Here is a 27494-nt window from a genome sequence, read left to right on the forward strand (position 1 = left end):
CATTGACTCACAGCTATCATGACGATACCTCTTCCCACCTGTCACTTCTCTCAGTTCCTCCATCTCTGCTGCATTTGTTTTCAGGATGAGGCTTTTCATTCTAGAACAAGTGAGAAGTCCTCCTCCTTCAAAGAAAGGGATTTCCCTTCTTCCCCAGCAGTGCTGCCCTCACACCGCATCTCTTCCATTTTGCGCACATCTGTCCTTACCCCATCCTTCCACTGCCACACCAGGGAATAGGGTACCTCTTGTCCTCACCTACAAGACTCTGCATCCAGCACGTAATTCTGTATGACTTCTGCCATCATCAACAGGATCCCACCACCAAGCTCATCTTTCCATTGCTTCCCCCCCCCACTTTCCACAGGGATCGCTCCCTATGCGACTCCCTTGCCCACTCGCTCCTCCCCGTCACTTAACCTTGCAAGCAGAACAAGTGCCATATCTGCCCCTGCAGCTCCTCCCTCACTACCATTCAGGGCACCAAACAGTCCCTCCAGGTGAGGCGACACCTCGCTTGCGAGTCTTTTGGGGTCACCTACTATATCCAGTGCTCCCAGTGTAGCCTCCTATATGTTAAGGAGACCCAGAGTAGATTGGGAGACCACTTTGTCGAGAACCTTTGTTCTGTCCATCACAAAAAGTGTGGTGTCTTAGTGCTATCCATTTCAATTTTACTTCCAATTACCATTCCTGCATGTCAGTTCATGGCCTCCTCTACTGACACGATAAGGCCACACTCAGGTATGAGGACCAACACCTTATATTCTGTCTGGGTAGCCTCCAACCTGATGGCATGACCATCGATTTCTCGAGCTTCCAGTAATTGTCCTGCTCCTCTCCTTCACCGTGATAGAATGGCGGATCAGATTCGATGGGCTGAATGTCCCATTTCTGCACTTATGTTTTATGGTCTCGTGGAAATCTTAAGCAACATGCACAAAGTGCTGGAGGAACTCAGTGAATCAGGCAGCATCTATGGAAGGGAAAAATAAGTTTTGGGACAAGATCCGTAATCGTGATATCATGTTGTGCCTGTCGCTATCTCAGTTCATCACCAGTGAAGGACCTTAGAAACAGTGATATTGTTATGATGTGGGAGGTACGCAGGGATATATGAGCTCTCAGACCCCCACAAACAGTTTTATAATGTTGTGAATTTTATTAATTGTGAGATAAATACTGGTTTTGAGAATAACATCCCAGTTTATCTGTTGTGATCTTCTATACCACCTAGCGATCAGCTGGTGCTTCAGCATAGTGTTTTCTCCGGGAGGTGGTACGCCTGATGCTGCTTTGTTGGTTCGTGGAGTATTAGTGTATGTTTTTCTCCACCATGTCTCTGGAGTGGGATTTGGATTCACGATCTTCTGGCTCAGGTGCAACAGTAATTACAAAATTCACAGCTAACAGTTACACTGGAAGGACTTGAATGAATGCACCCTGCCACAGGATATTCCAAATTTAACCACCAAATTCGAGACAAAGTAGCAAGAGAAAGCTGACAGCACTTCTTTGGTTAAGGTTTAAGTTTTTGATTAAAAAAACATTGCATTGTATTTATTGAGATATAACGCGGAATAGGCCCTGACAGCCATGCTGCCCAGTGATCCCCGATTTAATCCTAATCTAATCACAGGACAATTTACAATGACCAATTAACCTACCAGCTGGTACGTCTTTGGACTGTGGCAGGAAACCAGAGCACCCGGAGCAAACCCACGTGGTCAAGGAGAGAATGTATAAACTTCTTACAGGCAGCGGCTGGAATTGAACCCAGGTCACTGGTACTGTAAAGAGTTGTGCTAGCTGCTATGCTACTGTGCCATCCTCATCTTTATGAAAGATGAGAGATACTGCAAATCTTAAGCAAAATGATGTAGGAACTCAGCAGATCAGGCAGCGTCTGTGGAGGGGAATAAATAGTTTCTTGAACTCCTGTCTTCTTTAATCAAATAAATACTTTGCCCTAAACCTATGGTAGGGAAAGCTTAATGAGAAGATTGACTTGAGGCACAACACACTAAATGTCTGCTTTACATAATTGATTGCTTCATTTAATTTGATTATCATAAAATGTTACTGGAAAAATAACTAATTTTATATACAGCTGCCTTCGACCCAAAGAGCTTGTACTGACAACAGCTGCAAAACAGAGTCACTACCAGTACAAGATACATCAGCTGCTTTTCATAACTGTCAATAACAAACTACACAATATTATCAATGCTCTGTGTAGTAACATGAGATAGAAAGTTTTGGTAGCTCTATCATCTTTTCCTATTTAAAATGCAAGTGAAAAAAAATCCTTTTGATTCATTATTGACATTTCAGGGCATTGTTTGGGAAATGTCTGACTCTCCCTTTGCCCCTTCTGCTCAGCCCTACCACAAAACAACCACTTTACAAGCTACTGTAACTTTGAAACCTACCAAATATTGAAAGGCGTAGAGTGGACGTGGGGAGGATGTTTCAAATGTTGTGAGATTCTAGGACCAGAACACACAGAGTTGGAATTGAAGGATGACACTTTAGGACAGAGATGTGGAGAAACTTCCTTAGCTAAAATCTGTGGAATTCATTGCCACAGATGACTCTGGAAGCCAAGTTATTGGGTGTATTTAAATTGGAGGTTGATAGGTTCTTGAATAGTAAGGGAGTCAAAGTTTACATGGAGAAGGCAGAAGAATGCAGTTGCGAGTGATAATAAATCAGTCACGATTGAATGGTGGAGCAGATTTGATGGGCCAAATGGCCTAACTCTGCTCCTATGTATGGTCTATAAGAAGTTATCCAGGTGGTGACACTTGCCCATTGCCATTGCACCAGGAATTTTTAGGCTAAGCTTTTCTATTGCTGCATTTTTCTTCTCAAAACAATCTGTTATTGTCTGCCATCAGAACACTTGCAGTAAGAAAACATTTTCCTGTTGCTTGTCATTGTACATTTTAATCATCCTTCTCAACCCAACAATTGAATTTTGCAGCTTGGATGTTATCTCCAGTCTGAGTATGAGGCGACCACAACTGCTTTTCATTTGTATTTTCTTTGTTCTCTCATCTCTCTCTTGTTCGCTTTTTGTTATTATAACATTTAATAGAATTTTATTTATCTTCACTTGAATTTTAAAACACTCCTTTATCGCCTAAAAAAGAAATATCATTACCTACGTAATTCCAATCTGAATCCGATTCTTTTCATTATTTTACATGCCTCAATCAGGTCATTACTCAGGACTACAGAATCCAAGTCCATATAACTCTGTCGTTCCAGATATCCTGATCAAATTGGTGGTCATCCGTTGAACATTGGGAAATTTCCAAGCTGCTTCATAAATAGATACAAAGAAATTGAACACCAAGTTGCAATGGGAGTGACTTTAAAGTTAAAATATACTGAGGCTTGCTTTAATAAATAGATCAACAGTAACAATATTCCTAAAGTAATCATTTTATCATTAGCTCTATTGAAATGGATTTTGATGGACCAACTGAGAGTTTTGCTACTCAGGTTAATTGCAGGAATATTTGCATAGAAATTTATCTCATCTGTAATGAGAATGCTAATATAGTCACATGCAGCTCGCCAGTGAAACTTCATCCATGATATTTCAAGCTCTTACTTTAGGATTGCTGAGTTAAATTTTACACCCAAGCAAAACAAGATAGTTGTGTGTTCACCAGACAACATATCCAAACATTCAGATACTCAGTGAGGCCATTCTAACTGCCCCCCCAAGCCCTCTGACTCTGCCACTAACAGGACGCAAAGACGGCAGATGCTACAATCAGGAGCAACACACAAGATGCTGGGGGAGCACAGTCCAGGTTGAGGGGTCTTGATCAAAATGTTCGCTGTCCATTTCCCTCCACAGATGCTGCCTGGCCCGCTGAGTTCCTCCAGCATCTTGTTTGTAGTTCCACCAATGGGAGTACTACAGTCTGCAAATTTCCACCATCCTAAGATGGAACCCTCATCGCTCAAATCCATTTCATACCTTGGAAGCAGATAGAACTGCAGTTGCAGGGATCTTTTGGATCTCAATACTTCTGCAATCCAAAGGTTCTTCAGAAGTCAAGAATGAGGCGTAAAACTTGCTGCTTACAGCCGTTCTATTAAATGTTACAAAAAAAAAACGAGAGAGCTGAGCAAACAAAGACAAAGAAAAAGCAGTTGTGGTTGTCAGACTAGAGGTAATAAAAATTTCACTATAAAACTAGCCAGACACAAGTAGCATGACACCTGCTACTAGAAGCCAAAAAGTTTCTAGTAAAATACAAAAGCACCTGTAACATAATTCCCAGAAAATTCACTGAACAATTAGATGCATATAGGTGATCTTACATAAGCACAATCAAGCACAGGAAAGTTAAACTACAAGAAGTGTAATAATTCTGCACCCAGTCCAACAAATCTGGAACAAAAGCAGAAACACTGAGAGAACTCAGCCAGTCAAGCAGCATCTGTGGAAAGAGAAGCTAGTAACAATCAGATCAAAGAGCCTTCATCAGAACTGAGAAAGAGTTAGTTTAAACTAGGGGTTCCCAACCTGTGGTCCACAGACCCCTCAGTTAATGGCAGGCGTCCATGGCATTAAGAAGGTTGGGAACGCCCCCCCCCCCCCCCATTCTAAACAATAGAGGAAGTGGTGAGCACAGGGTAAAATAATGTAGTTGGGTGAACTCCTTTGTGCAGTGAGTCTGGGTAATGTTGTATGGTCTAGCCCACTAGGACATGTTGTGCAAGCCACAAGAAACACATGAAAGGAGAAAGAAGAAGTGATGGGTAGTGACGAGCAAAATGGCCAGTACTGATGCCAATGGAAAGAAAGAGCAAATGATCAGGGTTACAGCAGAGTCTACATTTACTTGAGGCAGCTCCATTACCTGAAGCTATCAACTGCAGTCAAGTTGAGTTTATTGCCACATGCATAAAATGGCGAGCTGCCGGTACAATGGAAAGCTTGCTTTCAGCAATGTCACTGGCACATCAGTTCAAGCAATGTTCAGAATCCAAGTTGTACTACAGTAGTTTGTTCATGATAGTGAAAGAAGTCTACCAGACAAGACACCAGTGAAAAAGAAAACACAAAGAAACAAGTCTGTGATGTTCCTTTGCTGATGTAGGGTCAAGGTTCTGCAGATCTGAGTTCATTTAGTATAACAAGTTTTAAATATTGTTAATCACTAACTTCTGCTACAGCAGGTTTTAAATTGTTAACCTTATTGAATCTCTGGAGATATCTTAATTTTCAATTTCAGTCAGATCTCCGTTGTCTCTTCCATAACCAATAACAGATCAGCAATGGGGTATGATTTATAACTGCAGCAGAACTGCAGACATCTTTCCCCAACGAAACCTGAAACATTTCTAACTTGATTGATTTACTGAACATGTAAATACCCAGTTAATTATTATTCAGTTTCTCCTCTATCTTTGTCCTTAAACAAGCACTTTTTAAGAGAATTAAAATCTGCAGCAATTGAGAAATTCTTTGTTAAAAAAGACATTTAAGAAGTACATTTCATTCTGCATTCTGCGGTAACAGTGAACAGCTATCAACTCAACCACATGTTCGTGAACAATTTGATCATAGTAGTGTACAGATCCTTGATCTGAGTTCATTTATCTTCCAAATCAAATGATCAGTAATCCCTAATCAACATATTTGGGTATATCAGATTCAGAATCAGGTTTAGTATTACTGGCATGTATCATGGAATATATTAACTTAACAGCAGCATTACAATGCAATACATAATAATATAGAAAAAATAAATAAATCAATTTTAGTATATATATATATATATATATATATATACATATACATATAAAATAATTAAATTAAAAATAGTGGGAAAAGGGATATATAAAAAAGGCAAGGTAGCATCATGGATTCAATGTCCATTTAGGAAATGGACGGCGGAGGGGAAGAAGCTGTTCCTGAATTGCTGAGTATGTACCTTCAGGCTTCTGTACCTCCATCTTGACAGCAACAATGAGCAGAGGGCATGCGCTGCACTTTATAGTTAAACAACTACTTAGTTTCCTAATTGTATGTGGCCTATCAGTGGCGTCAACAGAAGTTTACCAAGTGGGATTTCTCGCAGGTCAGTGGTGGTTATTTGAAAAAGGGAGCTTTGAGTGCGTTTGTCCATTATACGTGGCCTATCAACGGCTATAACTGAAGCACCAGTCGTGAGTTAGATGTCAGGGAAGGTTCAGGCATAAAAGGGAGACACTGCCTATAGGTGTGGTCATTGACAGAGTGATCTGAGGCAGAGTGGTAGGGCTTTGGCGATAACAGTTCAAGGCGAGGTAAGTTACCTGTGAGGAATGGAAACAGAGTGTGTTCTGTACTGGTTGTCAGATGTGGGAGGTCCGGGAGACTCCCAGCCTCCCAGACAGCCACATTTGCACCAGGTGCTGCATCGAGCTGCAGCTCCTGAGGGACCGGGTTAGGGAACTGGAGACGCAGCCCAATGACCTCCGTCTGGTTAGGGAAAGTGAGGAGGTGATAGAGAGGAGCTATAGTCAAGTAATCGCACCAGGGCCTCAGGAGACAGATAAGTGGGTGACAGTCAGGAGAGGGAGGGGCAAGAGTCAGATACTAGAGAGTACCCCTGTGACTGTCCCCCTTATCATTAATACTCCTATTTGAGTACTGTTGGGAGGGTCCTGGGGGAAGCAACAGTGGCTACTACGCCTCTGGCACAAACTCTGGCTCTGTGGCTCAAAAGGGCAGGGAAAGGAAGAAGGCAGCTGTAATAGGGGACTGTATAGTTGTGGGGTCAGTAGGTGATTCTGTGGACGCAAGAAAGAAACACGGATGGTAGTTTGCCTCCCAGGTGCCAGGGTCTGGATGTTTCTGATCGCATTCATGATATCCTGGAGTGGGAAGGTGAACAGCCAGAGGTTGTGGTACATATTGGTACCAACAACATAGGTAGGAAAAGGGAAGAGGTCCTGAAAACAGACTACAGGGAGTTGAGAAGGAAGCTGAGAAGCAGGACCTCAAAGGTAGTCATCTCGGGATTACTGCCTGTGCCATGCGACAGTGAGTATAGGAATGGAATGAGGTGGAGGATAAATACGTGGCTGAGGGATTGGAGCAGGGGGCAGGGATTCTATATCATTGGAACCTCTCTTGGGCAGGTGCAACCTGTGCAAAAAGGACGGATTGCACTTGAATCCAAAGGGAACCAATATCCTGGCTGGGAGGCTTGCTAAGGCTAATGGGGAGAGTTTAAACTAGAATTGCTGGACGGTGGGAACTGAACTGAAGAGACAGAGGAAGGAGCGGTTGGCTCATAAATAGAGAAAGCTTGGAGACAGTGCGAGTGGGAGGATAGGCAGGTGATAGGGGATACGCTCAGACCAAAGGTTTGAGATCTGTCTATTTTAATACAAGAAGCTTCAAAAACAAAGATGAACTTCAAGCATGAATCAGTACTTGGAGCTATGATGTTGTGGCCATTACAGAGATTTGGATGGCTCAGGGACAGGAATGGTTATTTCAAGTGCCAGGCTTTAGATGTTTCAGAAAGGACAGGGAGGGAGGCAAAAGAGGTGGGGGCATGGCACTGCTGATCAGAGATAGTGTCACGGCTGCAGAAAAGGAGGAAGTCTTGGAGGGATTGTCTACTAAGTCTCTGTTGGTGGAAGTTAAAAACAGGAAGGGGTCATTAACTCTACTGGGTGTTTTTTATAGACCACCCAATAGTAACAGAGGCATTGAGGAGCAGACAGGGAGACAGATTCTGGAAAGGAGTCATAATAAAGGGTTGTCGTGGTGGGAGATTTTAATTTCCCAAATATTGATTGGCATCTCCCTAGAGCAAGAGGTTTAGATGGGGTGGAGTCTGTTAGGTGTGTTCAGGAAGGTTTCTTGACACAATATGTAGATAAGCCTACAAGAGGAGAGGCTGTACTTGATCTGGTATTGGGAAATGAACCTGGTGAGGTGTCAGATCTCTGTGGGAGAGCATTTTGGAGATAGTAATCACAATTCTGTCTCCTTTAACATAGTGCTGGAGAGGGATAAGAACTGACAAGTTAGGGAAATGTTTAATTGGAGTAAGGAGAAATATGAAGCTGTCTGGCAGAAGTTTAGAAGCATAAATTGGGAACAGATGTTCTCAGGGAAATGTACGGCAGAACTGTGCCAAATGTTCAGGGGATATTTGAGTGGTGTTTTGCGTAGGTATGTTCCAATGAGACGGAAAGGGTGGTAGGGTACAGGAACCATGGTTTCAACAAGACTGTTGAAAATCTAGTCAAGAAGAAAAGAAAAGCTTACGAAAGTTTCAAAAAACTAGGTAATGATGGAGATCTAGAAGGTTTTAAGGCTAGCAGAAAGTAGGTTAAGGATGAAATTAGAAATGCCAGAAAGGGCCATGAGAAGGCCTTGGCGAGCTGGATTAAAGAAAACCCCAAGGCATTCATTCTACAGTACATGAAGAGCAAGAGGATAAGACATGAGAGAATAGGACCAATGAAGTGTGACAGTGGAGAAGTGTGAATGGAACCCGAGGAAATAGCAGAGGTACTTAATTATTACTTTGCTTCAGCATTCACTACGGAAAAGGATCTTGGCGATTGTAGGGATGATTTACAGTGGATTGAAAAGCTTGAGCACATAGACGTTAAGAAAGAGGATGTGCTGGAGCTTTTGGAAAGCATCAAGTTGGATAAATCTCCGGGACAAGATGTACCCCAGGCTACTGAGGGAGGAGATTGCTGAGCCTCTTGCAATGATCTTTGCATGATCAATGAGGAGGGGAGAGGTTCCCGAGAATTAGAGGGTTGTGGATGTTGTTCCTTTATTCAAGAAAGGGAGTAGAGATAGCCCAGGAAATTATAGACCAGTGAGTCCTACTTCAGTGGTTGGTAAGTTGATGGAAAAGATCTTGAGAGGCAGGATTTATGAACATTTGTAGAGGCAATATATGATTAGGAATAATCAGCAAGGCTTTGTCAAAGGCAGGCCGTGCCTTACGAGTCTGATTGAATTTTTTGAGGATGTGACTATACATATTGATGAAGGAAGAGCAGTACATGTAGTGTATATGGATTTCAGCAAGGAATTTGATAAGGTACCCCATGCAAAGCTTATTGAGAAAGTAAGGAGGCATGGGGTCCAAGGGGACATTGCTTTGTGGATCCAGAACTGGCTTGCCCACAGAAGGCAAAGAGTGGCTGTAGACGGGTCATATTCTGCATAGAGGTCTGTCACCAGTGGTGTCCCTCAGTGATCTGTTCTGGGACCCCTTCTCCATGATTTTTATTAATGACCTGGATGAGGAAGTGGAGGGATGGGTTAGTAAATTTGCTGATGACACAGGTTGGGGATGTTGTGGATAATGTGGAGGGCTGTCAGAGGTTACAGCAGGTCATCGATAGGATGCAAGACTGGGCTGAGAAATGGCGGTTGGAGTTGAATCCAGATAAGTGTGAGGTGGTTCATTTTGCTAGGTCAGATATGATGGCAGAATATAGTATTAATGGTAAACTCTTGGCAGTAGAGGATCAGGGGGATCTTGGGATCTTAGTCCATAGGACACTCGAAGCTGCTGTGCAGGTTGACTCTGCACAGAAGGCATATGGTGCATTGGCCTTCATCAACTGTGGGATTGAGAGGTGATGTTGCAGCTATATAGGACCCTGGTCAGACCCCACTTGGAGTACTGTGCTCAGTTCTGGTCACCTCACTACAGAAAAGATATGGAAACCATAGAAAGAGTGCAGAGGAGATTTACAGGGATGTTGCTGAATTAAGGAGCATGCCTTATGAGAATAGGTTGAGTGAACTCGATCTTTTCCCCTTGGAGTGGTGGAGGATGAGAGGTAGCCTGATAGAGGTGTATAAGATGATGAGAGACATTGATCGTGGGATAATCAGAGGCTTTATCCCAAGGCTGAAATGGCCAACACGAGAGGGCACAGTTTTAAGGTGCTTGGAAGTAGGTACAGAGGAGATGTCACGGGTGAGTTTTTTATGCAGAGAGTGGTGAGTGCGTAGAATAGGCTGCCAGCGACAGTGGTGGAGGCAGATACGATAGGATCTTTTAAGAAATTCCTGGATAGGTACATGGAACTTAGAAAAATAGAGGGCTATGGGTAACTCTAGGTAATTTCTAAAGTAAGTGCATGTTCAGCACAGCGTTGCGGGCTGAAAGGCCTGTATTGTGCTGTAGATTTTCTATATTTCTGTAAACACAAGAAATTATTATTTTCCTCATGCTGAGATGCAATATTTCAGGTTAGCTGGATACTTAACAGTAGGTACTCCATCTAAATTTTAACCCCCTTGTTCCCCGATACCTTGCCTAATTCCCCTTCTCTTCTTTTGAATTGAAGATGTCTTGATATCGAAGGAAAGATGCATCAAAAGGCACAGTGCACCTCTTGACTTTCAAAATGTTTGCATATACTTTGCAACCAGTGAAGACTTTTTAAAAGTGTCATTGTTACAATGTGTGAAACAACTGACCAGTGTCTGTGAAACCAGCTCCCATTAATGGAACTCTAGAGTTTGACAGATAATTGATTATTTTGCAATATTCATTGAAAAATAAATGTTTCTAATACTGGAGATATCTTTCTAGTTCCAATTCGAAGTAGTGCCATGGGATCTTATTAATTCAGTTGAAAGTATAAGTAGAACAAAAGGTACTGCTGCTATTTAGAAGGTGCCATCACAATATTGCGGTGGAGTCTCAGCTGAGGTTTTAAGACTCTGCAGTGGGAACTGAAACCACCAACCTTCTTACTGTTCAGCAGTATCAATGAATTTGTGAAGTGAATGCATGAAATTAAGGGCTATAATGTATTTAAGCAATGTTCATTTTCAATGGAGATGTCTATTTTTTTATTTTAAGAAGCTTCTGGTATTTCCTATGGAAAAATAAACTCAGTGGCCGCTTTTTTAGGTACATCTGTATGCCTGCTCATTAATGCTAATATCGGATCAGCCAGCCATGTGTCAGCAACTCAATGCATAAAAGCACACAGACATGGTCAAGAGGTTCAGTTGTTGTTCAAACATCAGAACAGGGAAGAAATGGCATCTGCTTATCTCCTGAGATTTTCACACACAACGTTCTCTAGAGCTTACAGAGAATGGTATGCAAAACCAAAAACATCCATTGAGCTGCAGTTCTGTGGGCAGAAACACCTTGATAATGAGGGAGTTCAGGAGAATGACCGGGCTGGTTCAAGCTGACAGAAAGGCAACAGTAAATCAAATAACCACGCACGTCGAACCTTAAAGTATATGGGCTGCAGTAGCAGAGGTACCAAATAAAGTGGCCACTGATTGTATATCAAGGACCAATAAGACAGAACTACAGCAGAGCTAGTGGCTAATTTCTGTCCTCAGGAATCATTTGAGCAAATATTTGCAGAGTAACCTCACCAGTGAAGTTGTACAGTTAAAGGTTTTTTTTGCAATAGAAAATGACTGATAGATTTGATCAATGACATAAAGCAATACAACCCAGATACTTGCCTTTTGGCTCAACCAGTCCATGTCAAGATGGAGAAAAAAAGTATTTTGGGATACATTTTTATTGTGCTTTAGGATATTGGCTTGTTTTCCATAATGTCTGGTTTGTTTAATTTTTATAAAGAATAAAAGGAAGCACAATGAATGTCTGTCCAACTGTTCAGGATTTTTTTTGTTTGTCATGTTATTACTAAATGAACTGTTGCACTCACTTTGTGGGATTTATGAATAAGCATTTTGTCTGTTTAAAAATGTCTGAACTGTTCTTCTTTGCATCCCACAGGGCAGGTGCACAAGAGAGAACTGCAAGTACCTTCATCCACCAATGCATTTAAAAACGCAGTTAGAAATTAATGGACGTAACAATCTCATCCAACAGAAAACAACTGCAGCAATGCTGGCACAGCAGATGCAGTTTATGATGCCAGGTGCACAGATACAGCCAGTCGTGAGTATCTGTCTAAAACATAAACTTTGAGAGTTAAGAGGATCCTATGGTGGAGAACCTAATTAGAAACATAGAAGACCTACAGCACAGTCAAGGCCCTGCGGCCCACAAAGTTGTGCCGAACATGTCCCTACCTTAGAAATTACTAGGGTTACCCATAGCCCTCTATTTTTCTAAACTCCCTGTACCTAAACAAAAGTCTCTTAAAAGACCCTATTGTATCCGCCTCTACCACCGTTGCCAGCAGCCCATTCCATGCACTCACCACTCTCTGCGTAAAAAAAAAACTTAGCCCTGACATCTCCTCTGTACCTACTCCCAGCCATTTCAGCCCTGGGAAAAAGTCTCTGACTATCCACATGATTAATACCTCTCATCATCTTGTACACCTCTATCAGGTCACCTCTCATCCTCTGCCACTCTAAAGAGAAAAGGCTGAGTTCATTCAACTTGTTTCGTGTTGGCGTATAGCCTAGTGGATAAGGCATCAGACTAGTAATCTGAAGGTCACTGGTTCGAGCCTCAGCTGAAGCAGTGTGTTGTGTCCTTGAGCAAGGCACATTCCTCTGCAACGACACCGGCAGCTAAGCTAGTGCCCTTCCCTTAGACAACGTTGGTGGTGTGGAGAGGGGAAGGCTTGCAGCTTGGGCAACTGCCAGTCTCCCATACAACCCTGCCCAGACCTGCGCCCTGGAAACCTTCCAAGGTCTCACGAGACTAATGGATGCCTATCATAAGGCATGCTCCCCAATCCAGGCAACATCTTTGTAAATCTCCTCTGCATTATTCCTATGGTTTCCACATCCTTGCAGTGAGTCCAGTTGGCATCATTTGGTTAGCCAGTTCCTTCCGGTTGTGAATGCATTGTTGGGAGAAGTCACCCAAGGGAAAATTGGTAGTGGGTAAATCTGTAAAGAGAATTGGCCCTAAGCCGTATCCACACACCTCATCACAAACAAGAGAAAATCTTCACATGCTGGAAATCAAAGTAATACACACAAAATGCTGGAGGAACCCAGCAGGCCAGGCAGCATCTATGGAAAAGAGTAAACCGTTGATGTTTCGTACCACCGGACTCTGGTCAACTGGTTACTCTTTTCCATAGATGCTGCCTGCCCTGCTGAGTTCCTCCTCCAGCGGTCCGTGTATATTACTTCACATACCTTGTGATTAGTGTTGTATTAAAGGAGGTCCAGAAGCAGTAACTCAACCCACAGTCAGAATGCCTGGGAGAAATAAAGAGGATTCTTCACCCCCCAAAAAATTCCACTATCCCACATCTTTTGTTGCTTCAAAAAGGCTGATTTTCATGTCATTTATACTTTGTATATGTATGCCTGTGACAATATTGTTGACTTACATAAAGCATAGTATAGTACAGCCTTTCAGTCCACCATGTCTATGACAAACACAATGTCAAACATCATCTCTTTTGCCCACACCTGATCCATAACTCTTCATTCCCTCCATGTTAACATGCCTGTCTGAAAGACACATAAATACTACTATTGTATCTGTTTTTACTACTGTCCCTGTGGAATAAAAACATCTCCTTTAAACTTTGCCCCTCTCACATTAAATCTATGCCCTGTAGTATTTTTCATCAAAAATTCTGAGAGGCTGTTTCTTGACATCATTATTATATGTTGTACCAGCCAGCCATTATTACATTTCATTAACTTGAAAGACATTTTCTGAATAGTATTGACTTCTTTAAATAACATTTCTTCAAGAAACATAAATACCCAATGGATTAAAATTTGGATGAATATTTTCATGCAATTTTCTGCAGTACAGTTTCAAAATATCTACTTTAATCATTCAGGTTTCAAATATCTAATCATATTTTATATATGTGCAGTATAAGAATCTTAGCAATGTATTATTCGGTTCATGCTTTTTCAAGTTTAGCAAGTGCAATAGTTGGCGAGCTATTCTCTAACTTAGCCCTGCTTGTTTGGGGAAGTTACATTATTTGATAAAGAAGAAAGTTCACTTGTTTGTTTCAAATGACTGAAATGTCCTCACATTTTTCAAGTTCAGGTTTAATTGTCATTCAACCATATGCATGAATACAGCTAGATGGAACTCTGTTCCTCTGGGGCCAAGGTGCAAAACTCAGAACCAACAGTTACAGTCAGCACACAGCACTTATAGCATATATAATTATGATAGCAGAAAAACATACAGTTACAAAAAAAATGCTAAAAAGTAGTAATATAGCTCAAGTCCCTGAGTGTATTGGCCTGTAGATTACTCCTCCTCCCAGCAGCACCAATCTCCAGTTCTATTATTGGCCCTTGGAAATCTCAGATGGCTGGGATGTCCTGATTCAGATTTATTCATTACATGTACATCGAAACATACAGTGAAATGTGTTATTTGCATTAACAACCAAGATGCCCAAGGACGTGCTGGCAGCCCGCAAATGTCACTACATATTCTGATATCGTCATTTTGTGTCTGCGGTGTTCTGCAGAACATCACAAGCAACAATAACAACAACAGAACAAAACAACAGCAGGGAAACAAGTCCCTCCCCACAAACACAGTCAGGCCTCCAACTCCAGGACAGGCTGCCTCTGGGCTTCCAGTCAGTGGCCCCCAGACTCTTATACTCTCAAATATCAGGCCTCCAACCTCCATTCCAATGCCTGGACTGATATATTAATTATTGAACTTAATCGTGCTTGCTCTCAGGTTCAATTAGTTTTATGTTAAAATAATAGCACTATCGTTCATATGCTTTGATGAGCTTTTGTAAACTTTGGGAGGTTTTTTTGATAGCAATACTAATAATATGTTTTCCTGGAAATAATTCAAGTCCTGCTTTGGTTTATGCAAGAAAATTTTTTTTTTGTAATACTGATTTGATGAACTTGTTTGTTTTTTCTTCACAGGCCACGTTTCCAATGAACCCTGGCACAGGAGTAAATAATCATGCTTTTAGTTTTAGCCCTTTCCTGGCACCCATACCTCCCAATGTGGGTTTAGTTCCAACAGAAATTCTCTCCAACCCTCCTGTCCTTGTCCCTGGAAGTCCACCTATTTCAGTTGCAGGAACAGGAAATGTGCAGAAGCACATGAGAACAGACCGATTAGAGGTAATGTAATAGTATCAATGAAACTCAGCATGCAAACTGTAGACTCAGTGGCTACTTCATTAGGTACTGGAGTAGGACCAGGTGTGGTCTTTTCCTTCTGTAGCCAATCCACTTCAAGGTCTGAGTTGTTGTGTGATCAGAGATGCTCTTCTGTACACCACTCTGGCAACACATGGTTATTTGAGTTACTGTCATCTTCCTGTCAGCTTGAACCAGTCTGGCCATTCTCTCTGACCTCTCTCATGAATAAGGTGTTGTCACCCCCAGAACTGCCGCTCATTTTTTCACACCATTCTCTGTTAACTCTATAGACTGTTATGCATGAAAATCCCATGAGATCAGCAGTTACTGCAATACTCAAACCACCCCATCTGGCACCAACAATCATTCCACAGTCAAAGTCACCAAGATCACATTTCTTCCTCGTTCTGCTGTTTGGTGTGAACAATTACTGAACCTCTTGACCATGTTTTTATGCAGAGAGCTGCTGCCACAGGATTGGCTGATTAGATAATTGCATAAACGAGCAGATGTACAGGTGTAGCTAATAAAGTGGCCACTGAGGACAAATGTAACATCAGAACCAGAGTTGATCTTTCTCTTACCCTTCATTTCATTCCAGAGAGACATTCATCCCTGCACTTGGAAGAATTGCTTTTGTTTATGCAGAAGGCAGTGGCTGAGAAAATAATCTCTTTAAAGTTTATATGATTGTAATAGGAGAATTATAATGGAGAAAATTTAATAGTTCAGAACTATTAGTGAGCTGCTGCTACATAGACGATCTATTCAGTTTCTTCATTGATCTATTTAATGAGAAGGAAGGAGGTGAAAGGACAGGTGTTACATCTTCAACTGCATGGGGAAGTGCCATAATATGGGTCATTTGCTGAGGAAAGATTAAGATTGGCCAATGCACACTGGAAACTGAGAAATAAAAATTAATTTCATTATGACGGGAAAGGATTAACGGCATAGTTTTCAAGAGGCTCCTTTGACTAGAGATGTCTGGAATTAAGGTGTAATCTCAGTGTTAAGTGTCGGCCACTTGCAACTGTGTTGAGTAGAACTTTATGTTGTAATCTTTGAATTTCTTTACCTCCTGAGTGCTATGGATACCATTTGCTGGGTGTATGCAAGGATGAGAATTTTGGATGCTCAGAGAATGTGGGAGTATTAGGGACTGTGTGGGACAGTGGCCAAGGGAATGATTAAAGATCATGCTGATTGACAGAAGAATTTTGAGTGACTTCATGATTTGCACCTACAGTATATCTTAAGGTGGTACAGGAGACTTGCAGAAGTTGGAATCTGGAGCAAAAAGCAAACTACTGGGGGAACTCGGGGGGGGCAGAGCAGCTCCTGCAGGGGGAGAAAGGCTGATGTTTTGGGTCAACACCCTGCATTGGATCGGGTCTGAGAGTGAAGAAGGAAGATAGGCAGAATAAAAGGAGAGTTGGAGAGGTGAGACAGGCCAGAAGGTGTTTGGTGGAGCAAGGAATGCTGAAGGATGACAGACCTAATGGAGCCAGGAAGTGGAGAGATGGGGCAGGAGACAGGCTGGTAGGTAAAAGGTAGGAGCAAACAAGGAAAGAAAAGGGCTGGTGTAGCCAGTTAGTGGGGAGGGAGAGTGAAGGTGGAAACAGCTGTGGGCAGTGATAAGTGGAAACACAAAAGCTACTTATGGTCTTATCCTAGCTGTCTCAGAGAGGAACAAACAGCATAGATAGAATATAAAAATGACATTTCACTCTGGAATTAAAAGGTGTATACAAAATAGGTCTTATTTCTGATAAGTACGAGAGAAATAAAAATGTGAAGAGCTGAATTAAACATGTTTCAGAGTGGTTGTGGAAATAACAAAATGGTGGAGCATTCAGCAGAATGGTCAGCAAACAGAAAGCTACTGGAAAGAGTCAGCAGGCCAGGCAGCATCTGTGAAAAGGGAAATGGTGAATAATTTGGGTCTGCAGACCTGGCAAACATGTTAGTTTTTGGTAGCAGAGAAGATGGTGAAGGGAAGGAAATTTTCCTGGTAGGGTGAGATCAGAAGAGTTAGTGTAGCAGTTAGAATCAGATTAAGCTTCTTTATTCTTTGGAACGTAGAAGGTTGAGGGGGGACTTGATAGAGGTATTTAAATTATGAGGGGGATAGATAGAGTTGATGTGGAAAGGCTTTTTCCATTGAGAGTAGGGGAGATTCAAACAAGAGGACATGAGTTGAGAGTTAGGGAGCAAAAATTTAAGCGTAACACGAGGGGGAATTTCTTTACTCAGAGAGTGGTAGCTGTGTGGAACGAGCTTCCAGTAGAAGTGGTAGAGGCAGGTTCGATTTTGTCATTTAAAAAAAAAATTGGATAGGTATATGGACATGAAAGGATTGGAGAGTTATGGGCTGAGTACAGGTAGGTGGGACTCGGTGAGATTAAGCGTTTGGCACAGACTAGAAGGGCCGAGATGGCCTGTTTCCGTGCTGTAATTGTTACATGGTTATATGGTCTGTGGTAATGTGTTACTAGTATGAAGACTATATTTACCCAGCAGGCTAGATTATATAAAAAAAATTGAAAACTGACCCAAAGTAACAAGTAGAAGTGGCTAGTTCGGATGCTGACAGAAAGAAATAATGAGTTATCTAAAGATGGAAAATTTAATATTAATCGTTGGTTTTTATTTGCATCATTTCCCCCTGGGAAGATCAGGTGTTGGCCCTTGTAGCAGTGCAGGAGGTCACACACAGGTAGGTGAGAATGGGGTTAGAAGGGGAGGTTCCAATGGCAGATAACCAGGAGTTGGGGTCTCTCCTGCAGAACTGAACATGGTGCTCCACAAAGCAGTCACCCATTCTGCATTTCTTTTTCCTGGTGTAGAAGAGACCGCGTTGTGAGTACTAAGTGTTCTCCCTGAGATGAGAAGTGCAAGGGAATCACCTGGAAGAATTGTCCAACTCTCTGAATTGTAGGAGTGGGGGAAATGAAACGATAGATGCTGCACCTTGTGTAGATGCATGAGTAAGTGCCATCAGACGGGGAATGGTTGATGCAGACCAACGAGTGACAAAGGGAAATGCTGAGAGGGGAGGGCAATGTGTCATGTTGGAGCTGACAGAAGCTGCAAGGAACCAACTGTGGAGGTGACTGGGGTGGATGGTGAGGAGTGGAACTCTGTTCCTGCCACATCCAGGAGGAGGAGTTGACAGCTCAATTATGAGAAGTAGAATGAGACAGAGTTAAGGGCTCTAACCATACCCATTGAGGGGAAAGCCACGATTCAGGAAAAAAGAAGACATTTCAGAAGCATGTGTGCAGAGCATCTCGTCATTCGGAGCAGTGCAGCAGAAGTAGAAAGACTGGGAGAATAACTTAAAATATTGGAAACAGCAGATCAGGCAGCATTTGTAGAAGGAGAACTAGATGTAGTTTCATATCCACAACATCGCAACTGGGCATGCAGTAGTTAATTTAGAATCAGAGTCCCAACAGGTGACCAGGAATAAGTAAGATATTGTTTCAGTATTATTATAATTTCCAGCATCTGCAGATTTCCTTATGTTAGCGTTATTATGAAACTTGTTTAGGGAACCGAAAGAGAAAATGTCAGAAATTGAAATGATCAAGCACACGTGTGGGTTGAATGAAGCACATCCGCATCTTGTAGTTTCAGTGTATTGAGCTTGCTGTTGTCAGATCTAAATGTTGCCCTCTTCAAATGCAAGGGTCCATTTGCCAACAGAAGTTAAGTCATTGAGGTCAAGAGAGCAAACTCTGGCTCATAATAAATTATGTTTCCAGGAGTGATGTATCTAGTCAAATCTGATCCCAGTTGAAATCATCAATCTAGGGATCTGATAAGTTCATATCCAAAACCAGCCTGGTATTTGTTACTCAATAATATACTATGTGATGCACTTAGTGACCTAACAGATGATTAAGAATCATTCAGTCAAATGTGAATTGATGTCACTCTTCAAGATTGGATGAACAAAAAACGCACTTAAATTAGCAAACAGTTTTTATACCTTTTGGTCACATAAGGGTTTTACTATTTTGCATATTTTTACCATGCATATGCTAATCATGTTTCTGATTTTATGTCTTCGTATTTGAGAACACAAAATATATTTAAATTTTAATCAGGTTACAATTAGATTATTAGGATCAAAACAGAATAAATAATGTATTGATCCTGCAGAGCTAAGTATATCTTGTATAGTTGCTCTGAATTATTGTCTTAAAAAGTAATTATGATTCCTGAACAAATGAACCTTCTAATTCACCTTAATAAAAGGTTCTCATGGATTTCCTTCAGCTGTTTCAAACAGAGGTGCATAATATTCACACAAAGTCAGAATATTCCAAAACATAAAAATTTTAGTTCTACTTACATATTTCAGCAACCTGTAGCAATGAATAGAAAAATGCACCGCAGTGCAGGACCTTCAGCCCAAAAGGTTTTGCTGACCTTTTACCTTAGTCCAAGATCAATTTAACCCTTCTCTCCCACATAGCCCTCCACTTTTTTTTTATTCATGTGTCTATCTAGGAGTCCCAAATGTCCCTAATGTAGCTATCTCTACCACCACTCCTGGCAGTGCATTCCATGGATTCACCACTCAATATTTAGAAAAACTTCCTCTGGTATTTCCCTATATTTCCTTCTAATCTCCTTAAAATCATGCTCTTTCATGTCAGTCATTGTAACCCTGGGGGAGAAAAATCACTGGCTGTCCACCCTTACTATGCCTCTTATCATACACCTTTGTCAAGTCTCCTCTCATCGTCCTTCATTCCAAAGAGAAAAGCCCTAGCTCTCTCAATCTATCCTCGCAAGACAGGCAGTCTAATCCAAGCAACGCACTGGCAAATCTCCTGCACCTTCTCTAAAGCTTCCACATCCGTCCTATAATGTGGCAACCAGAACTAAACACAACACACCCAAGTGTGGTCTAACCAGGGCTTTATGGAGCTGGAACATTACATCACTGCTCCTGAACTCAATTCCCTAACTAATGAAGGCCATCACATCATACATCTTCCTAACCACCCGATCAACCTGATTTTATTTTTGTGTTTACCTTTGGTTCTACATCATATATAGTTTCTAAGTTCTGAAGTGTTAAACAACTTCATCAGTCTAAGCACAGTGCAACTTCTTTCTTCTCTGGCAGGTGTGCAGGGAATTTCAGCGAGGGAACTGCACTCGGGGTGAGACTGACTGCCGCTTTGCTCACCCTGCAGACAGCACAATGGTGGACACCAATGACAACACCGTTACTGTCTGCATGGATTATATCAAAGGTCGATGCTCAAGAGAGAAGTGCAAATATTTCCACCCCCCTGCACATTTACAGGCCAAAATAAAGGCAGCTCAACACCAGGCCAACCAGGCTGTGGCAGTAGCACAGGCAGCTGCTGCAGCCGCAACTGCAATGGTAGGTCGTTTCTTCAGATAAAACGCCGCAATTAATCCAAGCTATCGCACCGCTCAAACACTAATCAACATAGCACTTTCTTTAAGATGCACCACACTGTGGTGCTGTATCTGATATATTTGTTCTTGGAGAATTCTTGTCTCTGTCAATGACAGTAGCATAGCAGTTAGCATAGCGCTTTTCAATGCCAACAACTCGGATTCAGTTCTGCCGCTGTATGTAAGGAATTTATATGTTCTCCCCGTGACTGCATGGGTTTCCTCCAGGTGCTGCAGTTTCTTCCCACATTCCGAAGACATACGAGTTAGTAGATTTATTGGTGACGTAGGTATATCTGGGCTCATTGGGCTGGAAATGCCTGTTACTGTGCTTTATCTCTAAATTTTTTTTAAATGAAATGTTAAGGATAATGAGTTCACTTTAGCATTTTACTGCCACTGACATTTATATGCAACCATTATGGAAGCAAAAAGAATATTCTAGAGTGCTTCACAGGTTGACATGATCAGGGTCACAGAGGTTTTGAGGATTCTTGGAGGAGGAGAGAAATTAGCACAGAACATCATGGTACAAATCCCAGAATACAATGGTTGATAACCAAAGGCACAGAAACCACTGTTAAGATTCACTTAAGGATGAGCAAGAGGCCAGAGTTAGACCATGGAGGGTTTGGGAACAATGATAAGATTTAAAAAATTGATGCATGGCTGAAATGAAAAGTAGGATAGGGTAGGCAGCTGGGGTGAAGTGGGAAACAGGACTTTCAACAGTTTAAGATGTGGGGAACAGAGATTTATTTCACCTGAAAATTCCCCTTTATCAGCACAATCAACAGAGATATACATATTTAAAACTTAGTGCAAGGATGAAAACTAAGAGGTAATTAATTTTTTGAATCAGAAAGGACACTATTGATTGGAAAGAGAATTATATTCTAAGTGTGGAACCAGTTGGGTACTGTTAAATTATTAGTGATTTGCAATGTTTTAAGTGAATTATGTAGCAGATTAACCAACTTTGAAGCAGTAATAATGATTTCAGTCAGGCTGCTCCCAAATATTTTGGGTTTTGATGAGTCAGTATTATCCATAATTTTATTATATCATCATGAAGTTAGATTCTCATGCAGATTTGTAACACTAACTATGTGGTTGGTAGTTGAAATGATAAACCATTCTTGAAAGATTAATTTCTAGTCCCACTATAATTTAAGAGTGATGAAGGAAAATGTTTTTTTACACAATGCCTAAAGGTCCTCTTTTCTGCTTTGTTTCAGGTTTGAAGTTGCACTTTCTGCCCATTGTCTGTTTTGCAATTTATCCAATTATTTTTGTTTTCTCTACAGCGATGGCAGCAGAGTTTATCCTCTGTCAGTCATGCAGGCATTTAACATTACAAGATATGTTAGACAATAATGTGATCAGGATGTGAATAAGCAATGAATTTTGATGCAATGCTGCAAGATTCAGCTTCTTGAATGACAAAACAACTCATAGATTCCTCTGGTACTCAATCTTAAAATCTGTGTACCAGCTGGAACTGACACCTATCTCTTGAGACATTATAAAAATGGTACCATCCTCACTGTTTATCTGAATGGCAGTGGTTAGAATTCTTACAAGCTCTGTATCCATTAAACCACTATGTTGATGCATTTATAAACTTTAGATACATACTGAGGAAAGTCAGTCGATGTTGAGTACTGAAGTATATGATTTTGATTCTTTAAAAAGTCTTAGTAAAAGAGGAAGGCATTGCTGTATTTTTTTATGAAGGCAGATAAGCCATATTTGTTTGAATTATGAAACCTTATTATAATTGGCTGGTTCCCTCAATCCCCAAACCTTTGTTTGTCACTATTAGACCCAAATATTTTGCTTTTTCTTCAGAAAAAGTATGTATCTCACTTTTTTAAATGCCATGCAAGTTGTGAACTACCTGTACAGTTTACTGATTCTAACTACATTTAATTAACTTAATTCATCTTCCTTATAAATTCAGAATAGTGTATTGCTTCAATTTACTGATGACAAGATCATTGCATCTGATTTTAGGGGTTAACAAATAGTATTCAAATGTACTAAAATTTGACGACAATACTCGATAAAAGTCCTCAGGTTTTAATTATTCTATGCTTAAAATGTGAATTGGCAGAAGATTACTAGGACAATAGTTACTATAATTGTAATATTCCATTTCTGTTGTCACCAAGGGTATAGGAGTGCCAATTCTGTGGAGAACTGATTGTTCTTTTGTATCTTTCACACACTGTAGCCTAAATTGATAATGTTCCACAGAAATCAAATTATGAACATACATGAAAATGCCAGTGTGACCTTGCTGATTAGCAGGACTAAAATGATTCCTTTTTCCTACATAAAGACCTCCGACTTGTGCCGTTCTGCTGGTTTGTTTTACCTAGCCAAACAACTTTTCCTCTGAGTGTTCAGTCACTCACTGACTTAGGGAAAATATTATTATTTTGACTGTGCACTCAGACTGTGCATGGAGGGGTTAAAGTCCCCACACCTGAGAAAAGATGAAACATCTTGGAGATGGTGTGCTGCAGGTTCAGAGTGTTGATTCCCAGGACGAAGGGGTTGATCTGCTGCTTTAGAGGAGTTGAAGTCAGACTGATCTGTATTCACTAGAGTTTAGGAAAAAGAGGAGATCTCAAAGACATTTAAAGATTCTGAGGAAAAATAATTAGGTTAGTGGCTACTTCTGGCTGTTGAATCTTGGATAATGAGGCACGGTATAAGGGAAACATATTTGGTTATTATGAAATGCAATGATCAGAAATGCCTTTATTTTAAATGTTAAAATTCGTGTTGAATTCTCAATTCCACCCCCCCCATAAATACTTAATGATAATTGCACAGAGTTAAAATATCCAACCATGAACCATGAACTTACTGAAGCAGCAGTCAGGAGGAGCTAAACGGCTTACTCCTTCCAATGTTCTAAATCTGCTTTGTTAACTCAGCCTGTTATAGTGGAAAGAGACAAAGACATTAGAAAGTGAAACATGTTCTTTTCTTGATGGGTGTAGGGCATGTTGATAGATAAGCAAAATTTTCATTTAATGTCTTTAAGTTCTCCAATTACTGAAAAATATTTGCATCAACACTGGGCACTCCATCCTGTGAATGGTCCCTCCCCATTTACCCAAATCCAGACCTTAATGACTGATTGGAAGACTCTAGAATGAGGGACCTTCTAAATATCCATTATGGTATTATTGAGGATTGAATAGTAGACCAATTTAATCAATGACCCTTGAACCTAGACACCTACTTTAGAGTGGGTCACGCAGCACAGAAATTTGCCTTCCCTCCTTGGACACTGTCCACACTTCTCACTGCCTCAGTAAAGCAGTGGGCATAATCAAAGATCCTACCCACTCTGGGTATTCTCTGTTCTCTCCTCTTCATTGTGTAGAAGATACAAAAAGCTGAAAGCACATACCACCAGGCTCAAGGACAGCTTCTAGCCCACTGTTATAAGACTGTTGAATGGTCCCCTAGTATGATAAAGTGGACCCTTGATCTCACAGTCTAATTCGTTATGATCTTGCGCCTTATTGATTACATGCGCTGCACTTTCTCTGAAACTGTTCCCTTATTCTGTATTCTGTTACTGTTTTACCTTGCTCTACCTCAGTGCATCAGTTATAATGAGCTGATCTGCATAAATAGTACACAGGATTAGCTTTTCACTGTATCTTGACACCTGTGACAATAATAAACCAGTTCCAATTCATCCTTGACAACCAACCTTAGAATATTGTACGTTTCAATATGCTCATCTCTAAGTCTTGTACAAGTAGATGAAGATTCTAATTTTATAATACAGACTGAAGCTATATAGGTGGAACTGAGGTGAAAAAAAGGAATGACCACATTAATGGGATAACATTATGGATCTCCCAATCATCAACGGGTCTTAGTGGAGAAAAGTTGTAGAGAGAAAGCAGACATTTATAAGAAAATAAGTTTGTAATAGTAGGTGATTTTAATTTTCCACATATTGACTGGGACGGCCATACTGTATAAAGACTGGTTGGAATAAGGTTGGTCAAATGTGTTCAGGAAAGTTTCCTTAATCAATATATGGAGGTCCTAACTGGAGAGAGTGCAATATTGCACTGTCCTATTAGAGAATGGAGACAGGGTAGGTGACAGAAGTGTGTGTAGGGGAATACTTCGGATCTAGTGATTTTAATTCCATTAGTTTCAAGTTAATTGTGGAAAATAATTGGACTGGTCCTCAGGATGAAATTCTGGATTGGAGAATAGCTGATTTTGATTGTATCAGGATCTAGGAAGTGTGGATTGAGACTTTTTTTCCCCAGGCAAAGGGATGCTTAGTAAGTGGGAGGCCTTTAAGAGAAAAATATTGAGACTGCAGAGTGTGCATGTTCCTGTTAGAATAAAAGGTAAGGCTAACAGATTGAGCGAATGGTTTTCAAGAGTTATTAATACCCTGTTTAAGAAAGTGGGGGTGCATAACAAGTATAGACAGTAAGGAACAATTGAAGCAATTTAGGAGTATAAGAAATGCAAGGGAACACTAAGAGGGAAATCAGGAGGGCTGAAAGAAGTCATGAGGTTGCTCTGGCAGACAAGGTGAAGGAGAATCCAAATGGCTAGAGATATATTAAGAACAAAAGGGTAGCAAGGGACAACATTGGTCCACTTGAAGATCAGTGTGGTCATCAATGCATGGAGCTGAAAAAGATGAGGGAGACCATAAATGGATTATTTTGTTTGCATCTGTACTTAATGGAGAGATACAGAGCCTATAGAACTGAGGCAAACAGTAGTGAGGTCATGGGCAGTATCCAGATTACAGAAGAGAAGGTGCTTGTTGTCTTGAAGCAAATTATTGGTGGATAGTCCCCAGGGCCTGACAAGATGTTCCCTCAGATCTTAATGGGGTGTTAGTGGAGAAAATGTCGGAGCCTTGGCTGAGGTATTTAAAGTGTGAGGTGCCAGAGGACTGGAGGATATCTAATGTTTTGTTGTTCAAGAAAGGCTCTAAGAACACATTGGGAAATTATAGGCTAGTAAGCCTGAGGTCAGTACCGGGTAAATTAATGGAAAACATTCAGAAGGACAGGATATACTGTATGAGTATTTGGAGCATCTGGAAAAATGAGTGGAGATATTGCAGATGGAATTTAATTGCAGACAAGTGTGAGGAATTGCACTTTGGGAGGGCAAACCAGGGTAGGACACATGCAATGAATTGTCAGGCTTTGAGGAGTGTGATAAAACGAAGAGATCTTGGAACACTGATCATAAATCCTTGAAGGTCCCATCAAAAGTAGACAGGGTCATAAAGAGAGCTTTTGGCATATTGGCATTCATAAATCAAAATATTGCGTACATGAGTTGGGATGTTAAGTTGAAGTTGTATTAGATGCTGGTGAAGTTGCATTTGGAGTGTTGTATGCAATTCTGGTAACCTACCTACAGGAAAGGTATCATTAAGATTGAAAGAGCTCAGAGAGAATTTACAAGCATGTTGCCAGGACTTGAGGACCTGAGTTATAGGGAAAAAGTTGAATATGATAGGGCTTCTATTCTCTAAAGTTTAGGAAAATGAGTGGAGATTTGATAGAAATATACTAAATTATGAAGGGTGTAGATAGGTTAAATGCATGCAGGCTTTTTCCCCTGAGGTTGAGAGTGACCAGGATGAGAGGTCATAAGTTAAGGGTAAAAGGTGAAATATTTAAGGTGAAGCTGAAGGAAATTCTTCACTCAGAGGGTGATGTGAATGTGGAATGAGCTGCCAGCAGAAGTGGCTGTAGGTCTGACTGTAGTATTTAATAGAAGTTCGGATTAGTACACAATAGGAAGGATGTGGTCCAGGCACAGGTCGATGAGACTGTGGAATATAACAGTTTGGCACGGATGGGTCAAAGGGCCAGTTTCTTTGCTCTGGTGCAGTGTGAGTCATCTCGAATATGGGAGTTGTGCTAAAGTGTATTGAAAGGTAGGGGGAAATAGGGAGAGTAATCCATTCGGTTAATTGTTCATAAGTTTCCAGAGATGATGATATAAAATTAATATGCAATTAATGCAGTACGTTGATAAAAGACACAACCTCAAGTAAAAGGTGAGTTATGTACCGCAAACCTAATAGTGTTCTTTTAGGGGATTGAATATATTTATAAAGAAAATGCAATGTGTGACTGGAGGATTTTTAAAAGCTATTTGATAAAGTGCCTCAGGAAGCTCAATTTGAAAGGACTTGTTTTGGGAATGTTTTTCTGTAGTGAGCAAGCCTTTCCTCTCCATTTAGAAAGAAGTTTAGTACTTGTCTAGCTATGCTGTATTTGTAGTCTTCGAATCTCAAAGATCACTCATTAAGGGTAATTTTCAGTTTAGGTTCAGGTTGAGAGCTGGTAATGAAAGACCAGCCCCCAGTTGTATATCTTGTCAGTTTCGTACAGTCAGGGAAGCAAGCAATTCTGCTTAAACATATGATGTATTCCATTAGATAGAGAAGCAGAATTAGCCAATTCAACCCATTGTCTTCACTGTCATTCCATTGTGGCTGGAACTCTGCTGCTTTCTCCCTTTGACACCTTTACTAATCAGAAACCAATCAATTTCCATTTTAAATACCCTTTGACCTGGCCTCCACAGCCATCTGTAGCAATGAATTCCATGGATTTATCACCCTCTGGCTAAAGAAAATACTCTTCACCTCTGTTCTAAAGAGATGTCCTTGTATTCTGTGAGGATGTGCCCTCTGGTCTTGCACTCCTCCACTATAGGAAAATGTCCTCTCAACATCCACTCTATCTAGGCCTTTCAATATTCAGGTTTCACTGAGATTTCCCCACCCTTGTCTCTTTCTTCATCATTCCCAACTGGAATGGTTTAGGTGTCCCATCCTGATCTAGAATATGATGGGCAATGATCAATTTTTTTTTAAGGCAAATGGATGCCCACATATTGTCCAGCATTAAATCCTGTTTCTGTCAAACTG

The 27494-nt window shown here is 40.9% G+C and overlaps 1 protein-coding gene across 11 annotated transcripts in view; it reads left to right on the top strand.

Moving 5' to 3' along the window:
• The window catches only part of mbnl2 (muscleblind-like splicing regulator 2), a 133860-nt gene that overhangs the window by 78556 nt on the left and 27810 nt on the right, over nt 1-27494 (top strand). For all 11 annotated transcript variants that reach the window (XM_059970472.1, XM_059970463.1, XM_059970474.1 and 8 more), the window contains 3 exons: nt 11790-11954; nt 14855-15058; nt 20226-20489. In XM_059970472.1, coding sequence (XP_059826455.1) covers nt 11790-11954; nt 14855-15058; nt 20226-20489 — 633 coding nt within the window. The remainder of the gene's footprint in view (nt 1-11789; nt 11955-14854; nt 15059-20225; nt 20490-27494) is intronic.

This window comes from Hypanus sabinus, chromosome 5, assembly GCF_030144855.1.
Source record: "Hypanus sabinus isolate sHypSab1 chromosome 5, sHypSab1.hap1, whole genome shotgun sequence".
Classification (NCBI taxonomy): domain Eukaryota; kingdom Metazoa; phylum Chordata; class Chondrichthyes; order Myliobatiformes; family Dasyatidae; genus Hypanus; species Hypanus sabinus.